This window comes from Eschscholzia californica, unplaced genomic scaffold, assembly GCF_041429995.1.
Source record: "Eschscholzia californica isolate CP2 unplaced genomic scaffold, dmEscCali1.0.p SCAF_4, whole genome shotgun sequence".
NCBI classification, from domain to species: Eukaryota; Viridiplantae; Streptophyta; class Magnoliopsida; order Ranunculales; family Papaveraceae; genus Eschscholzia; species Eschscholzia californica.
In genome coordinates, this window is record NW_028238461.1 from 2,044,646 (window position 1) to 2,068,677 (window position 24,032).

A 24,032-nucleotide genomic window follows, 5' to 3' on the forward strand; every position below is an offset into this window, starting at 1 on the left:
CGATTAACTAGGGTTATTCACGGTCCGAACAGATTCATTCTAACAGAAGTTAAGGATAACGTATTCCTCATGAAATTTCACACTTCAACGGAACTGGATATTGCTTTAGAGAGTTCCCCATGGGTTATTCAGGAAGAACTAATTGTTCTCCAACAATGTAAACCAGACTTATCTCCTGGTGATTACTTGTTTGAAAATGCCTGGTTTTGGGTCCAATTCCATGGAATTCCAATGGGTTTTCTCAACAGCACTATCGTCAATCGTCTGGCAGGTTCTATGGGTAATTTCATTCCTACTACTCCAGAGGAAGCATCTAAATGGAGTCTGTTTGGAAGGGCTAGAGTTGAATTATGTATCAAAAAGCCTCTTCCTCCTAGGGTTAATTTGAAAATCTCTAATACTAAATTAATTACTATAGAAGTCAGAGTAGAAAAATTGCCACGTTTCTGTATTTATTGTGGCATAGTGGGACATACTATAAAATTTTGTTCGACTATTCTCGCTTATGGAGACCTTCTTAAACAGAATATTTCTGAATCACACAGAAGTCAGATAATTAAATTCATGACTCCCAAATATAGCGAGAATTACAAGATCCCCTTCTCTACTAGGAACCCTATCATAGAAAAAGGATCTTTTGGCTATGATATCATACCCAGACTTTCTAACCTTAATCTTAATGATGAATGTGTTGACGAAAGAGATGTTCAATTTAAATCTAACCATTGTCGTCCCACTACTTTGGGAGATTTTGTTTCTAACATTTGTCAGGTTAAAAGGACAAAAGTCCAAACGGAACAGGGAGTTTCAACAAGGTTCGTCAACACTCTTTACAATGACAATCAATTTGATAAAGGTGAAACATCACGTTCTACAGAGGTGGCGGTGATGGAAGAGGATGTCTCGGCTCCAACAAACAGAACAATCAAGCAATATAAGAAAACGAGTAAACAAATGGTGGAGAAAGTTGGTGAAACAAGGGTACCGGCAACCCTAAAGCCGGCACAGCCATGAATGCTCTAGCCTGGAATTGTCGGGGATTAGGGAACACCCCGACAAAATCCACTCTTGCTCAGTTCCTGGGGGCTACCAAGCCTTCGATTGTATTTCTCTCGGAAACGAGAATTTCTAACTATATTCCTCTTTTGTGTTTTACTAAATGTAATTTAAATAAATATTTTGTTGTTCCCTCTACCGGTAGAAGTGGAGGTCTGGTGCTACATTGGAATGATGATTTTGATTTGGACAACCACTTCTCTTCGTCAAACTTAATTCATGCTACAGTACATAGTAATTTGGAGGATACTCGGTGGGACATATTTTGTATTTATGGACCTCCTATGGTCCAGAATAGACAGGCTTTTTGGACTGGACTTCTAGATAGAATTAAAGGAGTGAATAATCCATACTGTTGCATGGGGGATTTAAATGCATTATTTAATTCATCAGAAAAATGGGGCGGTACTAATCACATCCCCTTTATGTCTTCTTTTCAGAGTTTTGTTAGAGATGCTAATCTCCTGGACCTTGGATATAATGGACCGGCCTATACTTGGACCAACAGTAAGGCTCTTCATCATTTAACTAAAGAAAGACTGGATAGGGTCCTCTGTGATGCAAATTGGCTTCTCCAATACCCGGATGCTGGGGTTTTCCATCTACCCCGATACAATAGTGATCATTCACCTATTTTGCTTAAATTAAAGGTCGAGGGTAATACTTATGCTACAATCTCTAAATTTGAAGTGTACTGGACCAAACATGAAGATTATGAACAGGTTTTCAAAGATCATTGGACCAACAGTTCGGAGCCTTTCCTTGACAAAATAAATTTGGTCAAAAACTCTATCAAGCATTGGAGTAAAAGGGCCTTCGGGGTCATTCATAATCGACTCACTTTCTTAAAGAATAGACTACTTACAATACAGGGGGTTACTCCCACGGACGAGAGCCTTTCTATTGAAAGTAAACTACAAGAAGAGATCCTGTATCTGGAAAACATACAAAGCACTAAAGCAGAGCAAAGAGCAAAAACTAAATGGGTACATAATGGTGATAGAAACACGAAGGCGTTCCATGTAGCAATGTCTTCTCGGAGACAGAAAAACAGAATCCATCAATTGACTCTCCAAAATGGACAAATATCTAGGAACAAGGAGGATATTACGAAGGAGTTGATAGCTCACTTTCAGAATTTATTTGAGGCCGAACCCATTACTCCGCCTCCAACCGAAATTATGCAAGCATTTAAAGTTTTTTCGGAGGATCAACTGGACGACATCTCAAGGGTTCCTTCAGAAGAGGAAATAAAAGCTACAGTAATGGACATGGGCTCAATTAAGAGTCCTGGACCGGATGGTTTACCTTGTTACTTTTTCCAACATAACTGGGATATAGTAGGGACAGAGTTAATTTCATACATCCATTCCATCTTTGCTACAGGTGGTATCGATCCTTCTTTAAATTTGACTACCATAGCTCTTATTCCTAAAAAGAAAAACCCGAGTTTCGCCTCAGATTATCGCCCGATATCGCTTTGTAATTCGGTTTATAAATTCATCACAAAGATCATTGCAAACCGACTGCGACAGTACTTACAGGAGAGTACTGCTTGGAACCAGAATGCCTTTGTTCCTAATAGGCAAATTATTGATAATATTATTATCACGAAAGAACTTCTTCATTCAATGCATAAGTCTAAAGCCAAGAATGGGGCGTTTTCCCTTAAAATGGACATGGCGAAAGCCTATGACCGTGTGGATTGGACTTTTTTAGAATCAGTTCTTCGAGCCACGGGCCTTCGGGAAAGGATTGTTTCCCTAATTATGTCTTGCGTCAATTCGGCCAATTTTAAGATTCAACTTAATGGGAATTTGGTGGGCGATTTTTCGGCCTCTAGAGGCCTTAGGCAGGGATGCCCTCTGTCTCCCTACCTATTTATTCTAACCTCACAATCGCTCTCTCTCTTATTTCATTATTATGAGAATAAAAATGTTTTTACAGGATATAAGATCAAACAGGATAGTCCAAGCATCAAACACTTGCTGTTTGCGGACGACCTGATTGTCTTTGGGAAAGCAAATACTGATACTCTTAATAACTTAATACATATTATGAATCACTACTCTTCTTTTTCAGGACAACAGGTTAATTATGCAAAGTCTTCTTTATACTTTGGTAGGGGTGTTCCCAGGGACATCCAACAACAATTTGTGAACCGTCTATCAGCTCCATTAATGAAGGATCAAGAAAAGTATCTCGGAGCCCTCCTACTCAAAAAAGGCAATAGAATTCATAGTTACCAATGGTTAATCGATAAATTTAATAACTCTCTTGCAGGATGGAAACAAAAATTCATCAGTCAACCAGGTAAAACTATTCTAGTCAAGTCTATTTTAGCCTCTTTTTGCACGTATCCTTGTTCTTATCAATTAATACCAAAAAAGGTCGTCCATGACCTCGAAAAAATAGAACGTTGTTTCTGGTGGGGTCATTCCCAGAGTGAGAAAAGAATGCACTTCATCAATTGGAACATTCTTACAGAATCTAAACATAATGGTGGTCTGGGAATTAGATCTATAGAGCATGTGAATTTGTCATTAATAGGAAAGATGACATGGCGATTACTTGTTAATCAAGATGAAGTTTGGGTCAAGTTATTAAGGTCAAAATACTTCCCAAAAGGGGATTTTTGGAACATATCAGAATCTAAAGCCTCTTCTCATTTTTGGCAAGCTATTTTAAAGACAAAGGACTTCATGAGAAAAAACATCATATGGAAAATTGGGGATGGCAAATTGGTTAATATAAATACAGACCCGTGGATACCTAATGTTCCTAATAACATTCCAGTTCTCATTCTTGATCTACCATCACATATAGTTCATGTTTCAGACTTAATTGACAGAGATCATAATCAATGGAATTTCCAGTTATTACAGTCGTATTTTGATCAACATACAGTTCAGCAAATATCAAGTATTCATCTCCGAGAAGGTAATCACGAAGACATGCTCATATGGTGTCCTAGTGAGAGTGGTAAATTTAGTGCGAAATCTTTCTACAAGGAAGTTAAAGAACCTTTATCAATGAATGAAGAAGTAGTGGATTTCCCTTGGAAAAAGTTCTGGAAGAAGAAATCTATGTCTCCTAAAATCCAGAACTTTATTTGGAAATTAATCCATGAGGGATTACCCACTTTTTTTAATATTGGCAAAAGAATGCAACATATAAACCAGATCTGTATCTTATGTGATCAAAACGAAATAGAAACAAGAGATCACCTGTTTGGGAGTTGTTCGACATTCAGAGATTTGATGGCTAAAGCAAACCTTCAAAACCTGCATCAAGATTATATGGAACCGGTTAGTAAACTCAAATATTTATTGTTGCATGAGGAAAGGGGAGATAAAAAGTGGTACATCACGACTTATCTGATGTGGGAGTGGTGGAAGATGAGGTGCGATCTCCATTTTCGACAGAAAACTCCTGATCTCGAAAGATGTTGGTGGAATATAAGAGAGAACTTAAGGTACGTTCCAGATCTATCTATTACTAGTTCATCTAACTTCTTATTACAGGAACAGAGATGGTGCCCTCCACCTCAAGGAAGACTCAAAATTAATTTTGACGGTTCTTACAAAGATAATAGAGCTTCTTGTGCTTGTTTAGCAAGAAATTCGGAAGGAGAGATTCTCGGCTCCATTGCTAGACAGGTGATTCCGAAATCTCCTTTGTTCAGCGAGATGAAAGGGTTGGAGGCGGCAATGGATTTAGCTGATGAATTAGGGTTAACCTCTTTTATAATAGAGGGTGACGCCCAGGTACTTCTCAGCCTAATCACGACCGTAGATGCGGATGTGCCTTGGAGATTGTTTGACGAGATCAACGGCCTTAAGAGAAGAATTGACTTAAGCCGTGTGGACCTGTTGTATTGTAACAGAGCCAATAATAGAGAAGCACACGTCTTAGCAGCTTCCGTCCACGACCTCTCTTAGTTACAACATTTCAATTTCATCCTCAGTTGATAACTCTAGTTATTTTTAGTCCTTGGTTTATCGGGTCTTATGGTTTTTGGACTATTTGTAACTTTATATGTTTTTAATGGATTTAGATTCAAAAAAAAAAAAAAATCTTCAACAAAAAAGAAAATAGAAATTCCGTCACACAAACCAATCGAGCAAGAGAATCAAGATGTTATAAAATCTGCATGTCCCCTCCGAATTTACTCCCACATTTTTTGGCATACTATCGATTTTGTTTGGGCAAACCTAGCATTATCCATCCTAATATGGAGTATCTTTTTACATCACAAAATAGTCAACACACATTAGCCCTAATAGTTGTCAACGATTAAGAGTTGAATCGGATCTTGGAGATGCGAACCATTAAAATGATTGAACACTTAAAATAAACGGTTCAGATCAAAATCTTCCCAAAAAAAAGAGTAGTAATAAAGTCTAGAGAGAGAGAGAGAGAGAGAGAGAGAGAGAAAATAGAATTTGTGGACAGCTGGAAGTGTCGGCTGAAGGAAGAACCAACTCCATTAATGCACTCGTCATCTTCTTCTACTTTCAGAGTTCTAGATTGAAGAACAAGGAAGTAGAAGATGAAGAATGAAGATCTTATTTATTTGTAACTCAAAACCTCCTACTCTTTCTCAGTTTCTCTCTCTACTCTTTCCTTTTTCGTTGTGAAGACAAGTGTGATTAAATATAAAATTTGCTTTCAACTCAAGTAGTAGTAGTAGTAGTCTCTCTCTCTCTCCTCATTGTGGTTTAGTTATTCAACATTCTTTCTGGTAATACTTTTTTCACGCTTCCAAAGTGAGGAAAAAAAGTAAAGAAGATCAATAAAGGAGTAACAAACAAATAAACGAAACGGAAGATAAATCAATATTTCTCGTTTCAATATAAAGAAAAATCAAAGAGATTTTGTTTCTTTTGATTCATTAATTCAAACACGAAAAACAGTTTTAAGGAAGGAAAACTTTTCAGTGGAATGTGACCTGATGAGATTGAAGAAATTTGAAGTAAAAAAAGAAAGAGAGAGAGATCTGAAAGGAAAGGAATATATAGTGTGTGTGTGATTCAAGCATTTGTGGTTGGTAGAAATAGGGCATCAAACTGGATTAGTTCATGGAGTTTGAATTCTAGTATTAGTCATCTTTAACGGCGGGAAATGGCTTAGGAAGGATTAGTAGAAAAATATCAAGATTCAAGCAATTACCAGAAGACCGAAATCAGTGAGGATTAATGGAGTCACATATGGATCATTACGAGATCATGGAGCAGATCGGCCGTGGAGCTTTCGGAGCTGCCATTCTTGTGAATCATAAGCTGGAGAAAAAGAAGTAAGCATTTCTTCTTCTTTTTTCACCTCTATCTATTCTTCTTCTTCATACTTTTCTATTCCTCATTTTCATGGATTTTTGTTTCTCAGGTATGTTTTGAAGAAGATCCGTCTTGCACGGCAAACAGATAGATGCAGGAGATCTGCTCATCAAGAGGTAGATTTAATAATACTTGATCTTCATTTCATTTACCTATGGAGTGTATTGTTTGTCGTTGCTTAAGATTTAGGAAATTTTGATTTGTAGATGGCTCTCATTGCTCGAATTCAACATCCTTATATTGTCGAATTTAAAGAAGCTTGGGTGGAGAAGGTGAGATTGTGCTTTAATTATAGATAACACTAATGGTTTTCATTGCTTTAATTTTTTTGTACCCATCGTATCTTGTTCCTGAACTTGAGATGCATTTTAGGGTTGCTATGTTTGCATTGTCACTGGATACTGCGAAGGTGGAGACGTGTAAGTCCTACTAAAATGTATGGAATTTGATAATGAAAGAACTTGGTTGTATAAAAACTATGTATTGATGGTTTCAAATTCCGCTTTAATCAGGGCTGAGTTGATGAAAAGAACAAATGGGGCATTTTTCCCAGAGGAGGTATGATCATTTTGCTCTATACTAGATATTGAATTTCAAGCTGTGATTGTTTCTTGACTTATATAGATGCTTTACAGAAACTCTGCAAATGGTTCACACAACTACTATTAGCAGTCGAATATTTGCATTCGAACTATGTTCTGCATCGAGATCTTAAGGTTTGTGAGTCTTCGAGAGCGCTTTTTTAGTTTTCTCCTCAGTTTTTTGGATCATATCTTGACTTTCGTTTACTCTATTTGTGCAGTGCTCCAACATATTTCTCACCAAAGACCAGGACGTCCGTCTTGGTAGGTTGAATCATGCTGTGTTAAACTAGTGAAATAGGATAACTTCTGTACCTGGTTACTTGGTGACTATTATTAGGTCCACTTATGAATATATTTGTTGTTTTCAGGGGATTTTGGACTTGCTAAAACACTGAAGGCGGATGATCTAACTTCTTCGGTAAGTTCGCATTTCAGCCAAAATCGTCTGTTGTGTTTATGTAATGGTGTATGTTCAATGGACCGTTAACATTATCTTGTTGGTCCTCTAAAACCATGTACTTTGCCCTGTATTTTCTTTTTCCTGCTTAACAATACATACGATTGTACCCAATATTTAGCCGGGTTAATTCCGTTTTGGCCCCCGATTTGTGACCAACTGGCCGTTTTGGCCCCCAATTGTGTCCGGCAGTTCGTTTTGGCCCCAAAAAATTCCTAAATGGCCCCAAATTTTTTCAACCTCCCAATTCTACCCCCATGGCATTTCTGTAATTATTTTTTTTTTCCTTTTCTTTGTCCACCTCATCTAACAATTGACACATCACTCTGTCCACCTCACCCTTCTTCTCCGGCGAAAGGTTGCCGGCCGGAATAAAAAATTCCGGCCGGCCACCTTTACCAAAATAATTTTTTTTTTTTTTTTTATTTCTCTCTCTTCTTTCTCTCTCTTCTTCATCTCCTTCTTTCTCTCTCTTCTTCATCTCTTTCTTTCTCTCTTCTTCTTTCTTTACCTCTCTCTCTCTATCTTTAAAACTCCGGCGAAGGGGCGGAGCCCCTTCGCCGGAGAACCAGACCTTCAAGGTCTGGTGAGAAACCAGATTCGGTCTGGTTTCAAACCAGATTCGGTCTGGTTTCAAACCAGACCGAGATCTGGTTTCTACAACCAGATTCGGTCTGGTTTCAAACCAGACCGAGATCTGGTTTCTACAACCAGATCGGAATCTGGTTTTAACTAACCAGATTTCGTTCTGGTTAGTTGAAACCAGATTCCGATCTGGTTTCAAACCAGACCGGGATCTGGTTATAGAAACCAGATCTCGGTCTGGTTTCGCACCAGACCGGGATCTGGTTATAGAAACCAGATCTCGGTCTGGTTTCGCACCAGACCGGGATCTGGTTATAGAAACCAGATCTCGGTCTGGTTTCGCACCAGACCTTCAAGGTCTCGTTCTCCGGCGAAGGGGCTCCGCCCCTTCGCCGGAGTTTTAAAGATAGAGAGAGAGAGGGGTTAGAGAAAGAGAAAGAGAGAGGTTAGAGAGAGAGAGAGGTAAAGAAAGAAGAGAGAGAAAGAAGGAGATGAAGAAGAGAGAGAAAGAAGGAGATGAAGAAGAGAGAGAAAGAAGGAGATGAAGAAGAGAGAGAAATAAAAAAAAAAAAAAAAAAATTATTTTGGTAAAGGTGGCCGGCCGGAATTTTTTATTCCGGCCGGCAACCTTTCGCCGGAGAAGAAGGGTGAGGTGGACAGAGTGATGTGTCAATTGTTAGATGAGGTGGACAAAGAAAAGGAAAAAAAAAATAATTACAGAAATGCCATGGGGGTAGAATTGGGAGGTTGAAAAAATTTGGGGCCATTTAGGAATTTTTTGGGGCCAAAACGAACTGCCGGACACAATTGGGGGCCAAAACGGCCAGTTGGTCACAAATCGGGGGCCAAAACGGAATTAACCCTATTTAGCCCTTCACTGCTACATATGGGATTAATTTTTGTTTTGGTCTTTTATACTCAGGTGGTTGGTACTCCCAATTACATGTGTCCAGAACTGCTAGCAGATATCCCATATGGCTTCAAATCAGATATCTGGTCTTTAGGGTGCTGTCTTTATGAGATGGCTGCTCATCGACCTGCATTTAAAGCTTTTGTAAGTTTTAACTCACTAATTGAACTAAGATACAAACTTTAGTTCCTTTGTGATAAGTCATTGATCTAGCACCTTGTGGTAGTTCGTATTAGTTGGATTTTTTTTCCTTATAGAAAGGTAAATTCAACCCTTTTTCTTCGTCAATTAACTTTGTGTTTCTACTTGTGCGTTATTACATCTGGGTTTTAGGATATGGCAGGACTAATAAGTAAGATCAATCGTTCGTCAATGGGTCCTATGCCAGCTTGCTATTCCTCTTCCTTGTAAGTCTGAATGATGCTTGTACCCATTATGTTCTTAGAATCTTAGTCAAGCTTTACAAATTTAGCTACTTCAATGCAATCAGAGATTTTGGGTTTGGATTACGCCATAAATAAATAACCAATACATTGCTAAATGTCTAACGCGCAGGAAAACACTTATCAAGGGCATGCTGCGAAAAAACCCAGAGCATCGACCTAATGTAAAACTCTAGATTTGATCCTTTTTTTTGCCGTTCCAACTCTTGAGAACCATCTAACACCCAGATTTTCCCTTGATCAGGCGTCCGAGATTTTAAGGCACCCTTATCTGCAGCCATATGTTGATCAATATCGTCCATCCTTAAATCCACCTAAGGCCTCTCCTGAAAAGCCAATATCAAATATGCCTCGTGCGCAGAAGCAGATTGGTGATAGCCAGAGTAATAACAGTTCGAGCAGTGAGAAGGGAAGTTTAGTTTCAAGTGATAGAAACAATAAAGATTTGGCATTAAATTGCGAAAATGAGGAAGAAGCAAGCGGACTACTAGCAAATAATGAGCATGCCACCAATCTGTCCAGTTTCATAATAAATGAGAGAATCAAACACTTCCATGACGATCTGAAACCCAAGGTTGAAAATAAGCAACTGAAAAGCAACAAGAATATCTCGATGACTCCAAAAGAAGAGGGAAGAGTTAGAGAACATACTTCCCCCTTAAGAGGCAACAGGTCGAAGGCTGGAGTTGTGTCTAACCAGAAACCGAACATCGAAGTATCTCCAAAGATTGCCACTAAACCCAGTACTGCAATCTCGCCGTTGAAACTCAATGCAGATACACCTCCTATGCCAGCAAAAACCAACAGTGATTCTGCGAGACGAGTCCAAGGATCCAATCAGTTAAAGCATCAGGTAATAATGTGATTAATCTTTGTTTTGAGTTAATTATTTATAAAAAGGTTAAGAGGGAGAGAACGAAAAAAAAAAACTTACCCTTTACATTAACTATTACAGTCGCCTGTAAGCGAATCCTCACCAAAGCCTAAACCGAAGTCTGAAGGGATATCACCTTCCGGTTCTGGAAAACAAGGCATAGAAGATGACACCCCTAGCAAGGCAAAGCAGCGAGCTTCACCTTCCAATCTGATAAGACGACCGTCTTTTCAAGGCCAGCTGAGACCTGCTTGGGACGATTCCACGAACCCAGTGATTGATGGTACAAAGCCTAACTTAAGTGAGATAAAACAAGAACCTCAAAAGATTCCGAAATTGCTGTCAAATGGACACAAGCATAGCTCAAGAGAGATCACGCAAGATTCTGAAAAAGTTCCATCTGGTGCATGTAGAGGCAAAAGACCAGAAAGCAGCAATTCAGCTTCATCATCGAAGTCATATCAATGTTTTCAGCTCTGCAATGAAGTAATCGAATCTTCACCTAACTTGAAAGAACAGCGCAGTTCTTGTTCATCAGACATCAGCCACACTGACACACAAGGCCAGATTGAAACTTCAGATCGTCATCCGCCTTGTTGCTTAGTTGACTCGTATCCTCACTCCACCAGATTCTCTGATCTCTCAACAGAAAACCATGAATGTGATTATGAATCTGTATCATGCTCTATTGAGACAACGGATGCAAATCTAGACCTGCAAAAGAGTTCAACCAGTAATGATGAAGTGACTTCAAGTCCAGTTCAAAAGCCACCAAGTTTCCCAAGTTCTGAAGAGGAATATGTTTGCAGAGATGATATCTCTCTAAGCAGGACTTGTAGTCAGCCTGACGTGATTCCTCAGTCAATCGTTCCATCTACAGAAAATGTCGATGAAAGGTCCAGCAAGCCTACTAATAATCCCGATATGATTCCTCTGTCAACCGTTCCTTCTGCAGGAAGTGACGACGAAAAATTCAGCTACCCTATAAGTAATCCTCATATTCCATCGCAGAGAAACATCATTTCTACTCCTAATGGCGATGAAAAGTTTACCGTGAAAGAGCTAATATCATCCGAAACCGAAGCTTTGTCTCCTACTATAGCTAACCATATGGAGTTGCCGTGTGAAAAGGGACTCCCAGCGGCAAGCCCCGTAGTTGAGAAGGGATCAGCTAACCACCTACACGCAGCATTTGATGATGTCATACACGTCATACGGCACAGTAGTTTCCGTGTTGGAAGTGAACCGCCAATGATGGAAACCATGGAATTGGGAGGTCAGAATATGGATGTAGGGAAGTTAATTAATGTTGTCAGAGACGACATAGATATCAGAAACATGGCAACATCTATAGCCATGAAACCTTCAATTGGTTCAGAAGCTTCAGGAGTGAAAGAAATGGATGTAAGAAACAACAATTTCCCTGTTAAAAAACTTGATTTCTCTGAACCAGAAAAATCTGCAAGTTCGTCGGACATTAGTAAAGTTGGTGCCAAAGAAGAGGAAGCTCCTCCTCCGGCAAAAGAAACGCTGGACGTGAAGTCTTTTAAGCAGAGGGCAGATGCATTAGAAGGTCTATTAGAATTATCGGCAGACCTTTTACAACAATGTAGGTTGGAAGAACTAGCTGTGGTCTTAAAGCCTTTCGGGAAAGAAAAGATTTCTCCTCGAGAAACTGCAATTTGGTTGGCAAAGAGTCTGAAAGGAATGATGAACGATGATAGTGGAAGAAATTCTTAAGTTAAAATCCTGTAAGTTTCTCAGTTTTTGTTCCTTCTTCTCTTATTCTGCTGTTAAATGAACAGATTACCATTGTTGTATATAGTAAGAGATACTATTTTTGAATAACATGTCATGTTTTATTTTTGCAAAAAGCGGTATTGTCTAACCATCTGAATAATTGAAATCCATGCTTTATTGAAAGGTATAAATAATACCGTATAGGGTAGTGTCATGCTTTATAAAAATGGTAATGGCAGTAATGAGTATAATGAAAGCCATGAATGAAATGGAATCATTTAAATAAAACTTATAAGTGGGGATGCAAATAAAACTTTCCCATTGGATTTTGAAATCCAGCTTTCTTTTTCTTCCTTAAAGCTTATAAAGTTGAGTTTGAGTCCTACAAGGGAAAGCTTATTTATGCTTTCCATTGAGTCTATGTTGAGGGAAGTAAAGAATCCATCTTTTTCCCTCAAAAATACTATTCCTCCTCTTTGTTTGGTAATCAGGTTTTGTATCTTTCCTTTTCTTGGAAGGTTCAAAAGAACTTCAGATTGTATGTGGTTTCTTATTACCCCCCACAAATTATGAACAAAACTATCAAAAGGGTGGTTAGAGTAGAAAGGTTATAATGGTCATATGGTATAACCAAAAGTAGAATTGTTCTAGGATAGCAAGAGTTTTAAGGGAGAAAAAACAAACCAATATATATTTCTATCTAAACATTTCTAACTCAAAATCAGATCTTTAATCACTGTCTAATGCCACTTCTCTTTCATTAGGAATGTTCAAAAATTATCATGTGTTGTTTATAAATGTAATCTGAACAACAGAAAGTGAAATAATCGACATCGATATTCAAGACAGTTCAAAATCAGATGTTTGATCGCAGTCTCATGCACTTTTCTTATAATAGAAACGTTTGAAAAACTATAAGTTGTCGTTTATAGATGTAATCTGGAACAACAAAAAGTGGAATATTCGATATGGATGTTATAGGTGATTGTGTCTATAATCCATTTTAACAACTAAAACCAACTCTATGACAACCTCACCTTACGGATTCTAATATATGATGATATTAACCATCCACCTAAAACCATATTTAGTCTGATAATAATATCATTGATTAGCTTAGATTTGATGATTAACCAGTACTGACGAAATTGAAAATATACTTTTGGTAGATTCTGGTTTTAATTTCACGCGTTTCTTCTCTGTCATTATAAAGATGAAAAAAAGAATCTTTACTGGCATTTACAGATAACAGTTTCTCTCTCTAGTTTTCTTTTATTTTTCTTTCAAGATTCAAGAACAAGATGAGTTCAAATCCTGATGATCCAAACAAACCTGTTACAGGTTATCCAACAACCAGCTACCCACCACCTCAAACGAGCTATAATCAACAACATCAACCCACCGGATACCCACCGGCTCAGGGGAATTACCCTTCTTCCACCGCCAACGGAATCGCATATCCTTACTCAGCGCCTCCACCCACCGCTTACTACAACCCTTACCCTCCTCCGCCTCCGAACAATTACAACCCTCAAAGAACCACCTTCTTCCGTCGCGTTATCATCGTCGCGATTAGCATTTTCATCATCATTGCTTCGGTTAGTTTCATCATACGGCTCGCAATCAGACCCCACGTTCCTGAGTTTCGAGTTGATTCAGCTTCTGTTTCAAACTTCAATATCTCCTCCTCTTCAGAATTATCAGCTAATTGGGAAATTGGGCTTTTTATTAAAAACCCTAACAAGAAGATGATTATCTTCTATGATCAAATTGAGGGTTCTGTTTTTTATAAAGAGGATCCCCTCACTGAGAAAACCCTTCCACCATTTTCTCAGAATGAGAATAATGAAACAAAAATTACAGCACTGTTTACTGCTTCATCTACTTACATTGATGAAGGAATGATGAAAGAGATTGTTGGGGATCGAGATCATGGTAATGGGGTGACTTTTAATTTCAGAATGTTGGCTTGGATTTCATTTAAATCTGGAGCTTGGGGAACAAGGAGACATTTAATTAGGGTTTTCTGTGAAGATATTAAGATTGGGTTTTCATCAAATACCAGTGCCACAGGAAAATTGTTAGGTCAAACGAAAGCGTGCGAGGTTGATCCGTGAGTTCTTCTTTATCTTCATAAGAAAGATTTGGTTTTTCTTTTTCATTTGATTTCTGTTAATGAGATAATTTGTGGAAATGATAAAAGTTTAGGTCTGTATTCAGTAATTGAAAATGGTAGGGAGATTTCTGTTAATGTACTATAGTTGATTTTATGAATTCCAATTGCCTCATGAGTTTCTCCCAATGAAGTATAATGGTAAACTAATGATGGTCTTTTTAGAATCTTGTTTGTGTTCTAGGTTGATATAAGATCATGTTGTTAAGATTAATGAGTGTTCGACTTGAGGATGGTTTCCCGTAGTGGGAGACGGTTGATTTATTGAGTTAAATTTGTTAATCTAAACGTGGGGAAGTAGTTCTTAATCATTTTGTTTGTCCACCCTAGAAGTTAAAATCCTTCGGATAACCACATTTTTACAAGCCAAAAGAAAGATCAGCTATGTATAACCGAATTTTATGTTAACAAAGTCTTGCTCATATTATGAGTATGAGATTAATAACATCACTAGAGAGTTTTGGGGTTACGATTGAAGAATGAAAAGGGGAGGATAAAAGTCCACGAGTTGCATTATGATAGTGAAAGGATTAGAAAACCCCTTGTGGAAGGTTTTAATAGTTAGAGTGGTTAAGCTTGAGGTCCTAAGTAGATCCTCGAATTAAGCAAGTTGAAGGTTGTGAAAGGATATAGAGAAAATTCAAGCATAAACGTTTTGAGATAATGAATGGTAAAAGGGAAGTTAAACCCAAGAAAAATGTATTTCATTTATAAAATATTAACAGCAGCTCTCTGGTATTTATACACAATTTAATTACAATTAATCGATTTGATTAGAGTTACTGATGTGTGGGTATAGCTAATTAGCTATGTAGTTGATATTGCAGTATTTTGCCGATATACCCCAAGATATATACTATTTATTGTCCCATCGCTGCATAACGAATGTATTCCCGATTTATCGTTTATGAACAATCAAGTGTCAAGCTGTGCACAATATGCCAACCAAATAGGGCTACAATAGATTGTTGAAAATACAGTATAAACACTAATACGTAACACTGTAACCGTCATAACATCCTTTAGTAGTTGTCCAGATTTTAGCTTGTGCAAGTTCCAATACGATTGTCAATTGACTTATTTTTCTTTGTTAGTATTGCCTCGATGTGTTGGAAACCAGGAACAGACCGAGGGTATGAAATCAAGACACGACCGATGAAGGCCCCATTTAGAGATGATATACTATATATTTTGAATAGAATGGTAATATATGTTGCTTTACAGCTAGGGAAACAAAGTTTTTCTCATGCGGCGGATATTGGAGTATTTGAATAGTTTACATTTGGAGTATATTGCACTTCACACAGACGTGTCTTCTTTTACGCTTTCCGATGGGGTGCTTATAAACCTAATACATTTCCAAATCCTTGCTAGGAAAGGTCTTGACTCCCTCGCAGTAATCTTGTTTTATCTATACTTGGGCATGGGCGTGTAGGAATTCGTTGGAGTTAGTGATAGAGAGATGCTTATTTATGTGAATAGACACGAAACGATGGTTTGTGATCTCTTTTGTTTAACTTCTAGTTTGACGCTCTACGGCTAACAGAGAAGCTAGTAAGCGAGGCTTGGTCGATAAACAAGTTACCCGGATAAAACAGAGAAGAAATACTGTGTAGTACAATATATGGAAACAGAATATACTAAGCAAACCTGATTGCTTGCTTATATAGGAACTTGATTGTGTTCTTGGATCAGATGGCATTGTTTACCCATCTATATATGCCATGCAGTTTCTGTTTATCGAGCAAACTTCGTATTTTTACTATTCTCTGTCATTTATCACCATATTGCTTATGCAGTTTCATGCCCATCTGTTTAGTGTCCATATAGTAAACCTAGGAAGACCTTTACTTAATATACAAGATTTAGAGTTGCTTTAAGTAACTTGCAGGTACTCTACCAAGTTATGTTGTAGTCTTTATCTCTGTGTTACTTCAAGAAATACTTGGGATTGCTTCTTGATCTTCGAAGCAACATCTCCGTAGCCCTTGAGGAAGAGCATAGAAATACATCGAGGGAAAGATAACGAGAATCAACTAGCGATGGTACTAATAATAGTTTTGGTATCGGTTATATTCTGTAGCAATCCTTATCGAGTCTGATTGGTCTCTTAACCCATGCTGAATTGCCTTGTTATTGCTTTATACGTTTTTTCTGGGAATTTCTCAGTCTTCATCTTTTGCTGCCCCTCCTCCCATGTCTTCTTCTAAGTTTGGGGTTTTCTGTTGTCTTAAGAATCAACTCTTCGTTCTTTCTTGCTTCTTTTATTTATCTTTTTTTTTTTTTTTTTTTTTTTGTTGAAGGATGCTTCTTTTATTTATCTATCTATCGAATTGCTTTATTCCTTGTGCCACTTTTTGACTTTGTCCTTTTCAGCAACTGTTGTACCAGAAGAGAAAGAGAGATAAGGTTAATACCCTACTTAGAATAAGGTACTGTTTGTTTTTTTTTAATGTCTGAATCTGAATTTGCTGAATCTGAATTTGCTGAATTGAATTAGCTGAATCTGAATTGACTAAATCTGAATTGGAAGTTAGATGTTTGTTTTCTAAATCTGAATGAATAGATCTGAATTACAGCTTTGACATTTTACCCCTTTATATTTTAAATTAAAAAAAAAACAAACCCTAAACTCTTTCCTCTCTCATTTTCATATTTCAGCCGTCTCCTCTCTCCAACAGCCTCCCTCTCTCTCCAACAACCTCTCTCTACAACAACACAAGATCCGGCACTGGAGGTTTGGCAATGGAGGTGCGACGATGGCTAGACCCTCTCCTAATCCTTCTCTCTCTCTCTCTTCCTCTCAGTCCCTATTTCTCTGTCCAACAGGTTCCCGAAGTGAAACCCTCGCCAGATCCGGCGAGGGTTCCTCTCTCTCAGTCCATCTCTTTAATCAATCTATGGTGGCGAACGATTGGTTTCTATCTATGGTGGTGGTGGGTTTGCATCTATGGTGGTGGCGGCGCGGGTTTGTATCCATGGTGGTGGTGGGGGTTTGCATATACGGTGGTGGTAGTTTGTAGTTGTGATGATGGTGGCGGTCTGAGTAGTGTTGGTGGTTGTGTAATGGTGGTCTGTGGTGGCTGTAATGGTGGTCCGGGTGGTTGTTGTAATGGTGGTCTGGGTGTGGTGGTTTGTAGTTGGAATGATGGTGGCGGTCTGAGTGGTGTTGGTGGTGGTGATCGCGGTCCAGGTGGTGGTTGTAATGGTGGTGGTGGTGGTAGTGGTCGGGGTGTTGGTGGTGGTGGTGGTGGTGGTAGTGGTCGGGGTGTTGGTAGTGGTCGGGGTGTTGGTGGTGGTGGTGGTGTGTGGTGGTGGTTGGTGTGTGGTGGTGGTGTGTGGTGGTGGTGGTGGTGTGTGGTGGTGCTACATAAAATATTAAAAAAATATTTGTAATTTACGGTGGTATATATGGTATTTTACACATTTTCAGCCATGGACTCTTATTTTCAGACTTGTTTTGAAGTCTGAAAAATGTGGGCCAATTTTCAGTCAATTCAGACCATGACTCGATTCAGACAATAATTCAGATTTTCTTAAATAAGAAAAACAAACATCTGAAATCTGAATTGATCCCCAATTTCAGATCTGAAAAATTGAAAAAACAAACAGCACAAGCGATACAGCCAAAATGAAATCCTAGGGTTTTAGAGGTTCAAGGAAGATATGGTTACAACAACTTTATGCTTCCAATTTGTTGATTATCATGTCAGCGATCAGCCTAAGAGTTTGTTTGTGAAAAGTAGCTCCCCTTTTTGAGTCACTTTTTTTTAGGAACTTTAGGTAAACAATCTATAGACCTTCCACTTTATTTTTATTTTTTATTTTTTTAGCCCACCATTCTGCAGGCCTTTTTTTTGGTGATTTTGTTGGTAGGGCTCCGAGTACTTGGTGCCCCCGTTCCTTCTTTATTTGTCTTCCAATATCTTCTCAAAATCCTTAGATATTTTTCGTGTTTTCTGAAAAATATAATATGTAATTCATTCATTGAAGAAAGAGACTGAAGAAAGACTTTAGAAGGTCTTCATTTCTATTAAAAACATCGATTCTTAAACATTCTAATTTTTATTAATGATTTTATCTTTTAATTTATTGTGTGAAAAGTTTTGTAGTAGTTGATTCCTTGAAAAGCATCTATTGTTTTAGATTGGAAGTAGTAACGGAGTTTATCAGATCAAAACGCGTACTCGTTCTAGATCATAAGTAAGGTCTCAGACTGTCCAGTCTGAAAGCCTAAGCCAGGCCTCAGATTGGACAATCCGAGAATATAATTGTTCTGTCGAACTTGACAGTTCAATAAAAGAGTGTCTACTGAGTTTTTTGATTTGTGAATATAATTGTTTTGTCGAACTTGACAGTTCAATAAAAGAGTGCCTACTGAGTTTTTCGATCAAATTGAATTAATCAGAGTCGATTTCGAGCTTTTCTCCCACCTTATCAGTCCCACCTTGGTAGTCTACTACTTATTAGTGTAGTGGTTAGACACACACTCGGCAACACGAAAGTCCAAAGTTCGATATAATGGAAGGACAAATCTAAGATTTTTATTGAACTTGGCTATAAACATGAAAGTAGATAATTATTAACTTATTCTATTCGTAATTACCGATGTATCTTTCTATCATCTTCTATTAAGGATAATGTCTAACGACTACTCTTGTAGTCTTTTCCGAAAAGAATAAAAAGTGATTCGTCGACTGAATTGTTGACCTCCTACTTTGACCCCCTAAAATCATCTCACCTTTTCTATACAATCGTTTGCTTGATATATTTCAATCTAAAAAATTTCGTAAAAACTTTATTCTTAGATATAATTAGCAAGATAATATTAATATGGGAGATTTTATAGGGCCTCCTCATTTTTGTTAAAAGGGCCCCCCTCAATGATAATTTACCAAGTAAAATGGTTCATGGGGAGGCCTTTTAACAAAATTGGGGAGGCCCTATAAAATTTCCCTATTAATATTTCCTTATAACCAAACAGGATTAAGAGTATTTAGGAAATTGTCATATTCATATCGAGTTAAATGACATTTTAATCCCTTGAAATTCAATGTATAACCGTTTAAAAATTCCTTATAAAACACACAAGTTGGACTACACTCCTCTAAACCTTCCCTCTCTATCTTTATTATATATGTTGGACTCGTGAGAGAGTTTTCCAAACCTAGGTAGTATATACTACTACTATAAAATTGAACCAATCAACCAACCCATTCTCACTCTTAACTTTCTCTCTCTAGACTCTTTAGAGTTTCTTCAACGTTTCTTCATATTTGACATCAAAGATGTCTTCAAAATCTTGTGATCACCATGGAAGCAAAAACAAGAAATTGCTAAAGAAATTATTTGCTTTACTTCTCATGTTAATAGTAGTAACCCTTTTCATAATCCTTCTTGTTTGGTTAATCCTCCGTCCAAATAAACCTCGTTTCACTTTACAAGATATAACGGTTTATCAATTCAACGTTAGTCAATCCAATTACTTGACTTCAAATCTTCAAGTAACTATTTCATCAAAAAATCCTAATGACAAAATTGGCATCTACTATGATAAATTAGATGTTTTTGCTTCTTATAGAAATCAACAAATCACACTTCCAACTGGGTTACCTCAAACTTATCAAGGTCATCAAGATATCGACGTTTGGTCTCCGTTTGTTAACGGTAACCTCATTCCTATTGCTCCTTTTCTTGGTGTTTCTTTAAATCAAGAACAAATGGTTGGTTTGGTTTTGATTAATATCAAGATTGATGGACGGTTGAGATGGAAAGTTGGCACTTGGGTTTCTGGTAAATATCATATTAATGTTAATTGTCCTGCTTATTTGTCATTTGGAAATAATTTTAATGGTACTTCCGTTACTCCTGCCGTTAAGTTTCAGTTAAATCGGGATTGTGTAACCGACGTCTGAAACTCTTTCTTTTTCTCTCTAGATCTTTTATTTTCCTTTAATTCATCTTTTTATGATTTTATTTTTAGTATGTTTTATTTTGTATTTATTTTATTTCCATCTCTAGATAGGTATATAAATGTACTCTTTTTAGTAATTGAATAAAATAAAAAATCGTAAAAGGAAAACAAAATTCTCATAACCAAGTATAAAGATTATGTTAAGTTCCATTGGTAGTCGATTTAGAAATAATTACTCAATTTTAAATATTTTTGTTAAATTATTTCCTCCATTATATAAATAACGACTATATTTATCTCGAAAGAAATATGCTATAATTCTAGGACAATAAAGAGTTGGGATTAAATAGTTAGTTTTTTACTTGGCATATAAAACCTATTATGGATCTTTGATTTTATTTTATTTTATTGGAATATTTATCTTTCATGAAATTTAGTACTAAATAGAGATTTTCATTGAACAAAGAATAGGAAATGACAATATTTCATGGATATTTTTATTTTACATATTTTTAATAAATGCAGCTTACCCATGAAAAATATTGGATTTACTCTAATTCTAGACTCTTGACTCAACCCATTTTTTTTAGTTTAATAAAATAGTAGTTAGGCTAGTTGTTGAAATTATGGTATAATTATGTTTTTTAGTGGAATATTATTATCTCTCACATTTTATGGTGATGTTTCCCTTCTACCTACCCTTTGTTTAAGAAATAAAACATTTTTTTTTCCAATAATTTACTTGGGAATAAAAATTAAAACCCTAGCTAGTATAATTCAATAGAAGTTCGCCTATTTGTCGGTTATCTCTAAAACAAATATATATATATATATATATATATATATGTCCTCTTTCTTGATCTATATATTAAAGATGAATAATTGAACAAATCGATTTAATTTGGTGGGGAAGTTTTCCTTCGCTTTCTCTATAATACAAGTGGGGTGTGAGAGTTGGTTGTATTGTTTATGATCATGTGGATGGACTTTTCATTGGGTTTCTTTGTCTCTATCAATTCCTAATATATAAATTTGTTCACATTTTTCTTCCATCTTTAGTATACTAAACTTGTTAAGTTTGGGTGGGTGTTCCTTGTGGAGGAATAATTCCATGTCTAAATTTCCAATAACTACATATATAGATGAATCCACATGGTATTTTTGCCATGGGAAAGACCATGTCATTTAGAGTTGTCATGTGGAACTCTTGAATTTCAACCTAAAGTTCACCTTAATTCTGATTGGGCTCAATGATTAATTGAATTTCTTACCACCAATTTTGAAATCAAGTACAAATGTAATGGTACCATCTTCGCCCCAGTTTTGATCACACTCTCTTGCGGGTGTGACAAATGATGGTGGGGGAGTTGAGATAAAATCTCAATTAGGTTTTTACAGCGAAATGCTCTAACACTGTCCATGAGATGGTAACGGACTAACCATCGTACCATCTTTTTGGATATGGATATTAGAGTTTTGATGGAACACGTTAAAAAAAAAAAGACCTAATTAATCCCTACAAAACCTTTTAAAAGGTGGGTAAATCCTAACCCCGTTCCTAGAGAAAGAGAGATGCGTGACACCACCACCGCCCCTAACCCCATTTGCAAGGTGAGGGCGGACTGAGATGCGACACCACCAAAACCATTTACCTTAATTACAACCACCGTGTTTCAATCGTAATTCAAAGAAAAAAATTGTGATTGAGAGAGACAAGAGGAGAAAATGAGAGAATAGAGTGACAATGAAAGAGAAAAGTCGTTGGTGAGTGGGGACGGCGGGGCCTAGGTCGGCTATGTGTGTGTGACTAACTCTTGACTTGGCTAGTGGTGGCCAACCTGGGGTCCTGGGCCACAAGAGGCACGACATTAGGGTATTTCGTTTCCTGTTCCTGCCTAAACTCCTATTTTGAGACCGAAGAGCGACACCCAAACAACACAACGTATTTGGCTCGCCACAACCTTCACAGAAATTGGGCTTCAAAATCGCTTATCCGTAGCGTTTTACTCAAAACTTGTAACATAAACATTGATCAAAATACATATAAACATATCAAAGAAAAATTATACAGTATTAAAAGAAAAAAGGAAAACGTGAAGTAATTGATGATAAAAGGAAAAGTTCATTAAATCCAACGATCAATAATCGATGTCACACTTCTTAGACTCAAACCCATTAGTAGGACTAGAACCAATAGGAACATTCAAATCACACTCAATCTTAGGCTTGTATGTATTAGTCTTAATACGATAAGCCCTAAACCTAGTTCTAAGATAGAGTTTAATTTCAATATCAAAATTCCCATCTTTCTCGTCATTCTTAAATTCCGTAAATGAAGAAGGTACTAAATTCTGTCCTTGAAATGAAGCTCGAATTGTAGTTGTATTCTTATGATCTTGATAAAAAGCTGGCAAGAAAATCGAGTCAAATCGTTGATCATTATAAAAACCTCTAACCTCAACTTGATCATAATAAATACTAATTCTCTTGTTTGGGTTTCTTATGTTTATATCAAATGAAAGATTATAATGAAGAATATTGTCATTGGTGAGATTGAATTGAGTAAGAGAAGCATTAGTGACATTGAAGTTGACTTTCGAAGGACGAAGGACTAACCAGATGATTAGAACGATAACTCCGACGATGACCAAGATGGTGAAAATGATAGAGAAGATGCAATTGAGAATGCAACATGGAAGACAACAACAACAACCTGTAGTACTACTTCCACGACGACTATGGCGATGGTATGATTGTGTAGGAGGGATAATAGGTCCATAGTAGGCTTTATTTAAATCTGCCATGACTATGAGAGAAAGGGTTGGGAGGTTGAGAGGTGGGATGATTATCAATGAGTTAATGGAACTTGGAAGGATGGATTACTTATAAATATGGGGAGGTAAGCTAGCTAGTTGAAGAAAGAAGGAAAGGTTGAAAGTGTGGAGTTAAACTTAGAATTAAGAAAACCTAATTAGGAGTACGACCCGATGTAGTTGACATTCTCAATGCGTTACGACTTATTAAATTGCAAATAACATTTTGTGGGATTATGAGAAAAAGAAATAGTCTTATTTTGTATTATAAAACGAGATTTTTTAAGTATTATAATGTGGGTAGAAGACAATATCTCGATTAGACACTTAAAGGCGGACTTGAATTGTATCAAAAATATATTTTGGGACAAATGGTAACGAGTTCGGATTCTATTTTTCATAAGCCACTTACAAAATCGGATATTGTTAGACCTTGGATTTTAACATATACTTTTAATAGTATATGAATTAGTTAATGGGTTAACTTTCTTAGTGATGTAACATTATTGTATTTGAAGTACTAGATGGTGAGGGGAGGTAGAGATAGTAATGTTTTACCCTCTATGGAAGAAGTCTATGCAAGAATTAATGTTAAAGCATTAGGTCATCATGCTTTAATTTTAGATCAAGTCAATTTACTTAAGGTGATTGTGTTTGACTTCACTTGGCAATTTGTACATATTTTAGGGTTTTTCTAGTAGAAAAGTGCGAAAGGATTATATAAAGGATTTTTCAGTCAGGGGTCCAAAAAGGAGGGGGTTAAATGAAAAAAAATCCTAAGTTGCCTAAAAATGAGGTGCAGGTCCTAATGTCAGGGAAAATATTTGTTTACCTTTTTTTTTTTTTTCTTCCTTTATTGCCCCTCGACTTGACCCAGCCCTTCTCTCTCCCACGTTTTTTGAGGGATCATTAAATACCCGTCCCTATCTCACAGGATATCACATCCTTCCTCCCTCATTTCGCGCCAACAACTTCTCCCTTCTTTCCTTTTCTTTCTCTCTCTAAATTATCAAGCCATTAATCCTGAGTTTCCCCCCATTTTGCCAATTTTTTGGTCGAAATTTTTGGGATCCCGCTCTTTCTCTATTGATCAGTTTCAAAATCTTTGAAAAGTTTTCAAATTTCATCTTCCAACCTATTTATACCA

The 24,032-nt window shown here is 37.0% G+C and overlaps 3 protein-coding genes and 1 pseudogene across 5 annotated transcripts; 3 read left to right on the forward strand and 1 right to left on the reverse strand.

Annotated features, from left to right (window-relative positions):
- Window positions 1-5,229: 5,229 nt before the first annotated feature.
- LOC147541422 (serine/threonine-protein kinase Nek5-like) lies at window positions 5,230-12,119 on the forward strand. Of its 3 annotated transcripts, none has more exons than XM_086634107.1 (13): window positions 5,230-6,352; window positions 6,442-6,508; window positions 6,599-6,664; window positions 6,765-6,811; window positions 6,905-6,950; window positions 7,028-7,108; window positions 7,195-7,237; window positions 7,345-7,394; window positions 8,941-9,072; window positions 9,262-9,335; window positions 9,484-9,535; window positions 9,616-10,224; window positions 10,327-12,119. In XM_086634107.1, exons 1-13 carry the CDS (start codon window positions 6,255-6,257, stop codon window positions 11,983-11,985), a joined length of 3,024 nt encoding a protein of 1,007 aa, XP_086490233.1. In that variant the 5' UTR covers window positions 5,230-6,254; the 3' UTR covers window positions 11,986-12,119. The 3 variants fall into 3 exon arrangements, with proteins under 3 accessions (XP_086490233.1, XP_086490234.1, XP_086490235.1); XM_086634108.1 differs by having other exon boundaries at window positions 5,469-6,352; window positions 6,765-6,828; XM_086634109.1 differs by having other exon boundaries at window positions 5,498-6,352; window positions 7,345-7,553; window positions 8,889-9,072.
- Window positions 12,120-13,148: 1,029 nt separating this feature from the next.
- LOC147541423 (NDR1/HIN1-like protein 10) lies at window positions 13,149-14,287 on the forward strand. The gene has a single exon (XM_086634110.1). The coding sequence runs from the start codon at window positions 13,287-13,289 to the stop codon at window positions 14,100-14,102; it is 816 nt and encodes a 271-aa protein (XP_086490236.1). The 5' UTR covers window positions 13,149-13,286; the 3' UTR covers window positions 14,103-14,287.
- Window positions 14,288-19,259: 4,972 nt separating this feature from the next.
- LOC147541424 (NDR1/HIN1-like protein 1 pseudogene) lies at window positions 19,260-20,245 on the forward strand (annotated as a pseudogene).
- Window positions 20,246-22,151: 1,906 nt separating this feature from the next.
- LOC147541425 (NDR1/HIN1-like protein 2) lies at window positions 22,152-22,974 on the reverse strand. The gene has a single exon (XM_086637181.1). The coding sequence runs from the start codon at window positions 22,874-22,876 to the stop codon at window positions 22,211-22,213; it is 666 nt and encodes a 221-aa protein (XP_086493307.1). The 5' UTR covers window positions 22,877-22,974; the 3' UTR covers window positions 22,152-22,210.
- Window positions 22,975-24,032: the final 1,058 nt, after the last annotated feature.